Here is a 12,030-nt window from a genome sequence, read left to right as displayed (position 1 = left end):
ACACAAAGGATGCTGAGAGAGTGGCAGAGAGAAGAGTTGAAGGGGAGAAGTTGCTAGAACCTTGCTGCCCTCCTGCCCCCCTACCCTCACCTGGGTACCAGCCCAGGGGCCTCGGTCTGCAAGGTCTGTAGTCCCTGCTGGATCTGCAGCAATGCCTGCATGGCTCGGGGATTGGTAAGGATGGAGAGTGACTCTGGGTTCTGCATCTGGTGGGAAATAAGCAGAGAAAGGCATCAAGAGGTGGCAGAAAAGAGGAGACAACTTCAACTAGGAGTCCAGAGTCAAGCTCTGCCCCAATTTCATTTCCACCCATTGGGCTTCAGGGACTACCCCTTGCCCTCAACCTCCACCCATCTAGGCTCCTCACTCACCTGCTGCAGGAAGACTGGGAGCTGCAGGCGGAGCTGCTCCTGCAGTTGGGGGTTCCCCGCGAAGAGCGGCACATTCACCATCATCTGCCAGGGTGAAGGTAGCAGGGGGAGACCTGGGCCTTTTCACCCTAAGAATTCCCCCACAGCCTCAGACTCCCTGGGCACCCCCTACCACTGCAGGAAATCTGGCCAGCTTCTCCGGGGATCTCAAAGTATCCTGAAGGCCTAAGTGGGACAGTGAGAGGAAATGGAACTATGCTCTGGGTAATGAAGAGTATGAGGAGTCAGCCTGCTCAGCCCTGGGTCTGATGATGATGAGGACAGCTAACATTTCCAGGTATACAGAACTTACTCTGTCACACGCCATGTTCTAAGCACTTAACGTGTATTAACTCATTTAATCCTCACAACTATAGGAGGTAGGAACTATTGTTATTATCATCTTACAGATAAAGAAACTGGGAGGCTAAATAACTTGCTTAACTCACACAGCTGGGAAGCAGCAGAGCTTGGGATGCAAACCCAGGCAGTCTGGCTCCACAGTGTTTTGACCACAAGAAACTGCCCCCAACCAAGAGGAACTCTCTCCCCAACAATACTCTCCTCATGCTGGTTTGATACCTGAGCAGCAAAGTCGGGGTTCTGGGCAAGCGTCTGCATCATGCTGCGCATGTAGGGTGCTGAGATCACATTCTGCATCAGCTGGGGGTTCTCAGAGATCTGCTGGAGGAGGGCTTGCATTTCTGGGCTATTGAACATCCCTAGGACAAGGCGGAAAAAAAGAAAACAGGAGAGAAAGGGTCCAGATGGAAACCGAAGGCCTCACTTCAATCTACCTTACTTCAGACACCGAATGACTACAAAACTCAGAAAAGCAATGGTCCAGTGGGCACCCTAGGATTGTGGCATGAGTCCAAGTCTCTCCCAAGTCCAAGGTCATCTTGCCCTGCTTTGGCCTGGCCCCTTTTCCATTTACTTGATAAGGACAAGCCAGCTAGGAACTGGGTCTGATTTATGCCCCTCTGGACTGTTCCTGCCATAAGCTCAAATTATGTCCAATTTGGAAAGAAATGATTAAATATCATCTAGATCAAACTTGTCTTAGCAGCAGAGACCCTTTCCTCATGCTAAATCTCACTCAGAAACCAAGTGTGTTAATGGTCTGGCTGGAGCAGGGGCAGGAGGGCTGCAGCCTCTCCCATTGGGTCCTTCCTCATCCTGGAGATGAAGACCTTTCCAGGATGCAGGAGCACAATTTTAAAATCATGGATCAAGTTCCAGTCCTTACTTTACAAATAAGGAAACTAAAACACACAGAGGGAAGGAACTTTCCCAATCAAGATATCCCCCAGAGTGCAGAGAAATTAGAGCATCTGCTGAAGACATCCCCCAGGCCATGTGTACAGTCATAGTCCAGATAAATGGAGCATCCTCTAGGGTTGTGCAGTGCATAACCTGTTCTTCTGTACATGGCAAGCCCTGCACATCCCTTTCCCCCAGCCTCACATCTGCCTCTCCCCAGGTCTGCCTTGATTCCTCTCCAGCCCCCTCTCCCCACAGCAGTCTGAACCTTTTACACTGGATAATACCAGAGGTGCTCATGGAGCTTAGGAAGTGGAGCCTGGTTTACTCATGAGCTATTACTTAGGTCACTCCTGGGGATATCAGGACATGGCCAGAACCAGCCCTCACCCGGCCACTATCCCAGACGGCAGAGCCCCCTCTGTGGCCTCGATAGTCTCACCTCTGTCTTCAAAATCCTGGAGCAGTATGAACCCCATTCAGTCCTGGGACAGAGGGGCTGCCCTGGTGACCCCACTAAGCTCCTTCCATCCTAGGACATACCTGACCCCAGGCTAGCCGCATTGATCCCAAAGGGGTTCGAGACTGTCGGGTGCACCTGGCTGGTCCCCGATCCTCCGGTGCCCTCCCCACCGGACCCGGGGGCCTGGGAGGTGGGGGGCGAGGGGCTCCAGGGGTTAGGGAGGGGCTCTCGATTCTCAGTCCGCAGAGGCTGGGAGGATGAGCTGTCGGAGTTCCCGGCCAGGGAAGAGAAGGGATTGTTGCCAAACTGGGAGGAGGGAAAGGTTTTGGGTTAAGGACTGAAACAAATCAGGGACAAGGGCTAGGCCCATTCTCTCCTCTCACTTAATAGCCTCCCCTTCCCCAGAAAAGGGAGAGAGATCTAAGACCTTGGAGGTCCTCAGTTCAGTTCTTTGCCCCACAATGGATAGCTCCTTCCTTGCTCCATAGGGTGGGAGCTAGCTGATGCTAGTGACTGGATAACTGAACCTCTCAGATAATTGAAAACTTCCCATCCCCCCGGTGGCTTTCAATATTTGGTCTCTAATCATCTCCTATGTAACCCACCGCACTTTACACACAGTTTTCCCATTGTGTAGCCAAATATTTGTGTTCCTGTACCTCAAGGGGCAGAGACAATGTCAGATTTGCCTGTGCACCCCCAGCCCCGACACTAGTAGGTGCTCAATAACTAACTACTGGCTTAATGGGAGTGGGCTGTCAAACCTGGCTCTCTACTTGAACCCCGATCTTCCCTTTCCCCAGCCTCCTTGGACTAATCCTAACTCCCCAGAACCTTTCCCTCACTCCCCAGGTCCCCTACCTGGCATTCTCTGTCCATCCAGGCACACCACAGTGGCGGCCCCTAGCAGAACACACCTCCGGCAGAATATGCCCTCTCTAGGTTTTCCCCTCCTGCTCCAAACCCTACCTCTACACACTGGCTACTTCAGATGGACAGGCCTCAGTTTACTTCTGGTCCCCCTTGCCCTACCATGCTCCTCACTGTGCTCCCCAGGATATCTCAGGTCCATACCCCATGGGATGGTGTGCTTCCCAAAGGCAACACCGGAACCTCCTCCCCTCCAGCACCTAGCACAGAGCTCTGGCTGAGGGAGTCCCAGACTCAGTTTTCCCTACTCAGCCTTTCTTGTGGTCTAAGAGCTCAGCAGCTCCCTTTCCTGAGTTCCCAGGTGGTCCTACCTCAGCCCCTCCCCACCATAGGGTTTCATATTGAGCTGCTTTTCCTGTTCATTGAAAGTGGGTCATAGGGACCGGGGCTAACCAAGGATTCTCCTACTCTGAGTTGTTTCCTTCACCTCACCAGATCCTGTTCAGATAACAGAGCTCACAGGCCAGGGTTCATGCACCATGGTTTCAGCCTCTGTGCCTGTTTCAGATTTCTTGTTCTGATACTTGCCTAGCACCTCACCCCACCTTGTTCTGGGCTCGCTTTATTCTTCCTGGTACACTCTAAGGACGAAATCTCTTTTCCTGAACTACCCACAGTGATAACAACCATCATTTATTGAGCACCTACTATGTGCCTGACACATTTATTCTAATGCTTATAATACTCCTCTAATACAACAGTTCTCAAAGTGTGGTCCTGGGACCCCTGCAAGCATTAAAACTGTTTTCATAATTCTAAGACATGAATTTGTCTTTTTCACTCTTATTCTCTCATGAGGATACAGTGGAGTTTTCCAAAGTCTACATGACATGTGACATTGCAAACTGAATGCAGATCTGAGAACCAGGTGTCTTGTAGTAAGCTAGACATCAAAGAGAACTACAAAAATGTAAAACAAGTCCACACTTTCCTCTACAGTTTTGTTTGTTTTGGAAAATAAAGTTATTTTTCAAAATAATGTTATTTATGTTAACTTGTAATAATTTTTTTTTTTTTTTTGAGATGGAGTCTCGTTTTGCTGCCCAGGTTGGAGTGCAATGGCACAATCTCGGCTCACTGCAACCTCCGCCTCCAGGGTTCAAGCAATTCTCTTGCCTCAGCCTCCTGAGAAGCTGGGATTACAAGCACCCACCACCACGCCTGGCTAAGTTTTGTATTTTTAGTAGAGATGGGGTTTTGCCATGTTGGCCAGGCTGGTCTCAAACTCCTGACCTCAGGTGATCCACCTGCCTCAGCCTCCCAAAATGCTGAGATTACAGGCATGCGCCACTACGCTCCGCCAACTTGTAATAAATTGTCATTTTTAAATGAAATAAATATTTTAAAAGTTTCTCAGTTTTAGGCCGGGCACGGTGGCTCACGCCTATAATCCCAGCACTTTGGGAGGCCGAGGTGGGTGGATCACCTGAGGTCAGGAGTTCGAGACCAGCCTGGCCAACATGGTGAAACCCCGTCTCTACTAATAATACAAAAAAAAAAATAGCTGGGCGTGGTGGCGGGCGCCTGTGGTCCCAGCTACTTGGGAGGCTGAGGCAGGAGAATCACTTGAACCCGGGAGGTGGAGGTTGCAGTGAGCTGAGATCACGCCATTGCACTCCAGCCTGGGCAACGAGTGAAACTTCGTCTCAAAAAAACAAAACAAACCAAAAACACAAAACATTTTTAAAGGTTGTATTAAAAAAAAAAAAAAGGCAGCCAAGTGCAGTGGCTCACACCTGTAATCCCAGCACTTTGGGAGGCCGAGGCAGGCAGATGACAAGGTCAGGAGTTCGAGACCAGCCTGGCCAATATGGTGAAACCCTGTGTCTGCTAAAAAATACAAAACTTAGCCAGGCGTGGTGGTGCAAGCCTGCAGTCCCGGCTACTCAGAAAGCTGAGGCAGGAGACTCGCTTGAACCCAGGAGGTGGAGGTTGCAGTGAGCTGAGATCGCGCCATTGCACTCCAGCCTGGGCGAAACAGTGAGACTGTCTCAAAAAAAAGCAAGTTAAAATAATAAGACCAGCATGGTACCACCTCATATTTAAAAATATGATAATATATAGACGTTTATAGACATATACATAGGTAATAAAAGAATCAGAATGATAAACCCCAACTTCAACTTCAGCATACTAGTTACCTCTGGAGAGAAAAAGAATAGGAGAGGGGAGGGGTTTGTAAAGGCTACAACTCTACCTATGTCTTATTTGCAAATATTAAATATGTCTAGGAAAATAAACAAAATACTAACAACATTAGTTACCACTGAGGTAGAAAAGAGCTGGCTGGGAGATGGAAACAGAGGGATCCCTTCTGTAAACCTTTTTTTAGCCTGTATACTTTTTCATACTTTTTTGGAATACCCTTTTGTTTACTTTGTGTAACTTGTGAATTTTTTTTTTTTTTTTGAGATGGAGTCTCACTCTGTCACCCAGGCTAGAGTGTAGTGGCACGATCTTGGCTCACTGCAACCTCTGCCTCCCGGCTTCAAGCGATTCTCCTGCCTCAGCCTCCCAAATAGCTGGGACTACAGGCATGTGCCATCATGCCCGGCTAATTTTTTGTATTTTTAGTACAGATGGGGTTTCACCATTTTAGCCAGGATGGTCTCGATCTCCTGACCTCGTGATCCGCCCACCTCAGCCTCCCAAAGTGCTGGGATTACAGGTGTCAGCCACTGCGCCTGGCCAACTTTTGCATTTTCAAACATACAAACATAGAATGTGTTTAATGTAAAATTAAATTTTTAAAAAGAACCATGGCCAGGCGCGGTGGCTCACTCCTGTAATCTCAGCACTTTTGGAGGCCAAGGTGGGCGGATCACGAGGTCAGGAGATCAAGATCATCCTGGCTAACATGGTGAAACCCCATCTCTACTAAAAATATAAAAAGTTAGCCGGGCGTGGTGGCATGTACCTGTAGTCTTAGCCACCAGGGAGAAGGCAGGAGAATTGCTTGAACCCGGGAGGCGGAGGTTACAGTGAGCCGAGATTGCGCCACTGCATTCCAGCCTGGGCGATAGAGCGAGACTCCATCTCAAAAAAAAAAAAAGAAAGAAAGAAAGAACCAAAAGGGCACTGAAATTATGTATGGCAACATGTTAGGGCAACATTGATTAAAAACAAAAAAAAAGAATGTTACATTTTTATCTATTTTTTTGTGTGTACTTGAATAGGATTCATAAAGCATTTTTAAAAGTGTATAATCCTGGGGCCCAACCCCAGAAATGGATTCAATAAGTAGCTCAAAGGTGGGGACCAGGATTCTCATTATCAACAAGGTCCCCAGGTGATTCTGATGCAGGTGATCCATGGACCATACTTGAGACATGCTGTATCAGGGCTGGCGTCTGACCTCAGGCCTGCCACGTGACCTTTGAGCCCCTGGTACAAGAAGTTTGTCAGGATGTCAAGTTCCTTGGATGCTATGCCTCAACCACTTCCACAAGGACCTCTGCTTATATTTGTCCATGCCAAAATGGACCATCCCCGGATATGTACTGTTGAGAACTGCCTTCAAGCCAAGGCCCACCCCTCAGGGGACTGGGGAAAGAAAGAAGAGCAGACCCAGGTTTGCCTGGGGTGGGGGTAGGGAATCTCGAGCCCAGACAGCCCAACCCACTACCCTGGCCCTTGATCCCACCTGTTCCCGGGCAGCACTGAACATGGGCTCCTGGATGTCCGTGTACATGCGGCGGAGGGCATTATACCCTCCAGGGATGCTCTCAAGGTTGCTCAGGGCCCGGTCCTGGTTCCGCATCATCTCTTGCATCATGGCTGGATTCCGAGCAAGCTCCATTGTCTGATCAAGGGAGAGAGACAAAATGGGCCCCGGAACCAGGGGAGCACCAACCTAGGAAAAGGGTGGGCCTTGAGGAAGGGGGTCTGTATCAGGATCAGGACCAGGGCCCAGGAACTGCCCCACAGTGACAGGGAGTAGAGTAAACTGGACTTCCTTCCTCTACTGTAATCTTGGCTCCAAGCCTGCCTCCCTGTGGGTATTTTGGTTGGCTTTTTCTAGTGGAGGACAATGATCCCAGCTGAAGTGAGGGCAGCAGCTTCCCTCCCTTAGGCTCAGAGTGTCCAAAGAAGTGTCAGGGTGCACAAGGAAACTGAGTCAGAAGAGACACAGAAAGAAAGGGGAGGAGGCAGAAGAGAAAATTAACATCTACTGAGAACCTACTGTATATGGGCACAGGGCCAAGTAGCTTACAGAATTCAAGTCATGTAATCTCCACAATAACCATCTCAGGTGTTTATTTCTGTCCCTATTTTGCAGATGAGCAAATAGGCTCAGAGATGTTAATTGACTTGCTGCCCTGGGACACACAGTCACTGAGTGGTGAAGACAGTGTTCAAAGCCAGGTTGGTTGGTCTGTCCAAGACCATACTGTGATTCCTGGTAAATGACTGCAAGTTGGGGAAGGAAAGCGTTCAAGCTGGAATAAAGCTACTGACACCCTGTAATTCCCACCCCCAAGTCTTTGCTCTGCCTGAACCTTGAGAAACACTGAAGATGGGGGCTTTCTTCTATGGAGCCAATGGCACAATCTCAATAAGGGGTGGCTATGTCAACCCCGGGGGAGTTCATCACAGAAAAATAAGTGTAACTACTTGTTCCCATTCAACTTGGAATACCTTCCCTCTCCTTCCCAAATGTGCTCCACACTTGCCTTTTCTAAGACTCCTTTATAACTGATATGCCCAGCTTCCCAGAACTCTGATCTCTTGTCCTGTAATTCATTCATTCAATAAATATTTACTGCATGACTACCACGCACCAGGCACTGTTCTAGACAGTGAACAAAACACTCACAAGTCCTTGACCTTACATAAATTATCTTCTGGTGAGTCCAGCACTGGTGTCCACAGCCCTGCTGGGAAGATCATCTACCTTGGTCTTCTGGTGGAGCGGACCATGAGCTGGAACTCCCAAAGAGCAACATCACAACAGTCTCCCCTGGTTCTCCATTCCCAACTGGGCCCTGCCCAGCCAGAGTGCTCCCCAAACAACCTACTATCTTTCACTCCCAGGCCTTTATATTTGCTGTCCCTCGGGCCTGAATGTTCTTCTTTCTTTCCCCCTGGTTCGTCTTCCTCCTTTGGGTCTCAGCTTGGTGACATTTCTTAAGGCCTCCTCTAAGCCTTAGGGTAGGGTCAGGAGCTCTTCTCTATGCTCCTAGAGGATCCCGTGATTATCCTTCTGATAGCAATGGCCACATTGTATTCTAATTGCCGGTTTACTTGTCCTACTTCCCTTTGACACCTGGAATTCCTGAAAAGCTAGGCCTGTCTTTTCATCCCTGTACCTCCAGTGTTCAAAACTGCTGAATACACGAATGAACAAATCAATGTAGGACAAAGTAGGAAAGGCTGGGCAGGGCACGGCTGGGCACCAGTGTCCTCCAGCTCTCCAGCCTTCTCATACTCACCTGCCTCATGAGTTCAGGGTTATTGAGCATGTGGCTGATCTCAGGGTTCCGCTCCATCAACTGCTGCATCTGGGGGTTGGCCATAATCATGTGACGCATCAGATCAGGGTTAGACATCATATCCTGGACCAGGGGGTTCTCCATGATCTGTGACAGCATCTCAGGATTGGACATCAGCTGCCGCTGCATCTGCTGCTGCAGCTCCATGAAGTTGGCAGAGCCCAGGCCCAGGCTGCCCAGCCCCAGGATGCCCCCAAAGCCAGCTGTGGGAAGGGGGCAGGGTCACAGTCTGCCACAAGAACAGTGTCCTCACTTAGCCAGAGCCACTGAATTCAGATCTCCAGGACACGCCCCAAATGCTTCTCACATGTCCCTCTTCCTGTCATTCCCACAGCCCGGCCCTGATCCACTGCTGGCAAAAAAATGTGAGCCTACTAGACTGAGGCCTCTCTGAAGGCTGAGGCTGTGCCAAACATAGAACTGAGCAGAGAGAAGGCAACCAGCAATGGTCTGTTGAATGAGTGGCCCATGTGGCTACTGCTGGATCCAACTTTTCCCCAGACTCACAGGGTCTTCCATTCCCTTTACCTAGGGTTCCCCACATCCCCAACCCCATTTCTCCCCTCACTCCTAACCCTTAGCCATGGTCCCCACCTCTGAGAACTCCTCAGACTAGTTTCTTCCCCAGCTTGACTCAAGTATCAATGTCTGGAACTCTATGTCATGGGGTCCACTATCCCCATCAGACCAGGAGCAGGAACTCCTGTTTCTCCCTCCTCTTGGCTTTCCCCAACTCCCCAACCCCAAACAAGATTGTGCTCTCCTTTCTGAGGGCTTACAGAGTATGGACGCAGTAGCACTGGGGGATCCCTCCCCAGCCCCTGGAGAGGGCCCCCCACCACTGCTCCTCCGGCTTCCACTGCCAGCATCCGAAGAGGCACTGCCAGAGGTGGAGGGCTGGGCAGGGGTGGCGGGAGAAGCAGGCGTGGTGGAGGGTGCTGAGGCAGGGTCAGGTGTGGAGGGGGAAGAAGCAGTGGCAGCAGCTGGATCTTGAGCCCTGAGGACAGAGAAAGGAGAATCCTGTTGGAGTGAGCACTAGAAGAGGGAAGGTACCGTGACAATCTCTGTGCTTGCTATGGGACAACTATTTTAACCCAAGACCCCTCCTGAGCAGTCCTGAGGCTGGAGTGGGGTGATGGCGGGAGGGCAGTCAGTAAACCAGCAGAGGGAGAAAGGAGCTAGCATTATCTGTCTTCAGGGCATTCTGGGAATGGTAAATCAGGTTCCCTTCCCCTAGAGATGAGATCATATTCATCCAGGAGCTACCTGCCTGGGCCTCAGCTTAGGCCCTCTGGGTACAGTTAAGCAATGAGTGAGAAAGTATCAGATGGGGAGGCCCAATCAGAAGCTGGATCTGCTCTGCTCCTGAACTTACTTCTGAGGGGTCTTGATGACCAGATGGACAGTGAGCCCGTCCTTGATTCCGTGCTGGTTCAGTGTGTCCCCATCCTTGAGGATCTTGCCTGCGAAGATCAGGACCAGCTGATCCTGCTGAGCCTTAAACCTCCGGGAGATTTCCTCTTTGAACTGTGATCAAGAGGCAGAGGTCACTGTGGAGGCTGCCTGGACTCCCCCTACCAGGGACCCTGACTCTTTTTCAACACCTTCTGCACTCTCTTGCTCTCATCTGTAGTCATGGGAAGTCCTTTCTGTAGTCTCGATGCCATTCCTCCAGCTGCAATAAGCATCTCCTTTCTTAACAAAGGAGATGAACCAGTGAGAGGCTCTTCTCTCAGCTCCATCCCAGAGTCTCCCACCCTAGAAAGCCCTTGCTGCTATCTGCCTCCCAGCTTCAGTCCCTCCACCTAGTTCTCTGTAAGGCAGAGCAGCCTCCTCCCATCCCAACTCCTTCAACAGCTTTGGACCTTCAGCCTTCTGAGACCCAATTTTCTCTCCTCTCTATTCCCAGTATTCTCTTAACAACTACAACAAATAGATGCCAGTTATTGAGCACTACCTATTCACCAGTTAAAGATATAGTATATTGTTATTTTCATTTTATTATTATTTTTATCTTGAGATGGAGTCTCGCTCTGTAGCCCAGGCTGGAGTGCAGAGGTGCGATCTTGGCTCACTGTAACCTCCATCTTCCGGGTTCAAGTGATTCTCCTGCTTCAGCCTCCCGAGTGTCTGGGACTACAGGCACGCACTACCATGCCTGGCTAATTGTATTTTTAGTAGAGACGGGGTTTCACCATGTTGGCCAGGCTGGTCTTGAACTTGTGACCTCAGGTGATCCACCAGACTCAGACTCCCAAAGTGCTGGGATTACAGGTGTGAGCCACCACGTCCAGCCGTATCTCCATTTTAAAGATGAGAAAACTGAGGATCAGCGAGGTAAGGTAACTTGCCCCAGGCAGACCAGAACTCAGGTCTTGACACCAAAGTCCAGGCTCTTAACTAAACACACTGCCTCTCAATGAGAGCCGTTTTCAAATTCAGCTTTGTAGGGAACATACAGTATTTAAATTCTGAAATTTAGTAATTCTATGTGGTTAGGGAGGCAGCAAGAATGGAGTTAGACTTCCCAAATTCTACCAGCCCCTCCAAAACACAACACAAAACAAAACACAACACACACTTTAAGTAAAAACAGTGCACTTGTTAAGCAGAGGCTGCTTCCAGATCCCTCTCTTCCAACCAGATGGCCTATCTTAAGCCCCGCCTATGTGAAATTATGGAGCGGCCACAGGGGGTGGCGAACACAGGCAACAGTCCGTCATTCAACAAGATTTTATTGAGCACCTACTGCACACCGTGTAAATCTCAGAAGAGCTGAGAATCAAATGTAACCACGTCGATTTGAAAGAGTGGGAAGGATCTGGGCACAGGGAAATCCTCCCCCGACAGCCCCGTCGCTCAGAGAACACTGGGCGTTCTCTGAGGCACAGAGTAGGCGCCGGCGCTCTCCGCCTGCCCCCGGCCCGTTCTCTCAGTTAGCACCTAGCCCGGGCCCCCACTCCGGCACACTCCCCTCAAACCCAGGGTCCTTCCCCCTTCCCGGTGCAAGGTGTCCCCTCCTCACTCTCCACCACGCCCCCAGGCCACAAGGCAAAACCCGCCCCTCAACACGCGCCACGCTCCCCCAGATCTCCCCTCGCAGGGCGCCCCCTACCCGCCTCTCCTTGCCTTCAGCTCCTCGGAGTCCCAGCTGGCCCCCGCCCTCCTCTCCGGGGCCCTCCGGGACGCCGGACCGTCAGAGAGGCCCCCCATCTCTTCGCAGACCCCTCCTCCGCGCTCCCCCCGTCCCCCGCCTGCTGTACTACCTCCTTGACCGAGGCTCGATCGCAGATCACAATTTCCTCCTTGTCCTTGGGGGTCTTGACGGTGACCCGAATGGGGGGCCTCGTCTCGGCCCCGCTCGGCTCCGCCATGCCGCCGCCGCCACCCGGCCGCCCGCCAGCCCGCCCGGCTCCTCCTCCTCCCCGCCCGCCCGGCCGGCCCGGCTCGGCTTCTGCGCCTCCAACACTCC

The 12,030-nt window shown here is 50.9% G+C and overlaps 1 protein-coding gene across 2 annotated transcripts in view; it reads right to left on the bottom strand.

Annotated features, from left to right (window-relative positions):
- UBQLN4 (ubiquilin 4) overlaps positions 1–12,030 on the bottom strand; it is a 20,587-nt gene extending 8,557 nt beyond the window's left edge. Inside the window, exons 1-9 of one of the 2 annotated variants that reach the window (XM_001163250.7) lie at positions 11,825–12,030; positions 9,934–10,085; positions 9,338–9,555; positions 8,499–8,761; positions 6,710–6,868; positions 2,217–2,442; positions 993–1,132; positions 372–455; positions 91–206 (exon numbers count right to left, since the gene is read on the bottom strand). In XM_001163250.7, coding sequence (XP_001163250.1) covers positions 91–206; positions 372–455; positions 993–1,132; positions 2,217–2,442; positions 6,710–6,868; positions 8,499–8,761; positions 9,338–9,555; positions 9,934–10,085; positions 11,825–11,932 — 1,466 coding nt within the window. In that variant the 5' untranslated portion in view covers positions 11,933–12,030. The remainder of the gene's footprint in view (positions 1–90; positions 207–371; positions 456–992; positions 1,133–2,216; positions 2,443–6,709; positions 6,869–8,498; positions 8,762–9,337; positions 9,556–9,933; positions 10,086–11,824) is intronic. The other variant, XM_016948264.4, reaches the window with a different exon arrangement.

This window comes from Pan troglodytes, chromosome 1 (assembly GCF_028858775.2).
Source record: "Pan troglodytes isolate AG18354 chromosome 1, NHGRI_mPanTro3-v2.0_pri, whole genome shotgun sequence".
NCBI classification, from domain to species: domain Eukaryota; kingdom Metazoa; phylum Chordata; class Mammalia; order Primates; family Hominidae; genus Pan; species Pan troglodytes.
Note: the sequence above shows the minus strand (reverse complement) of the source record. Positions and strands in the feature narration are given on the sequence as shown.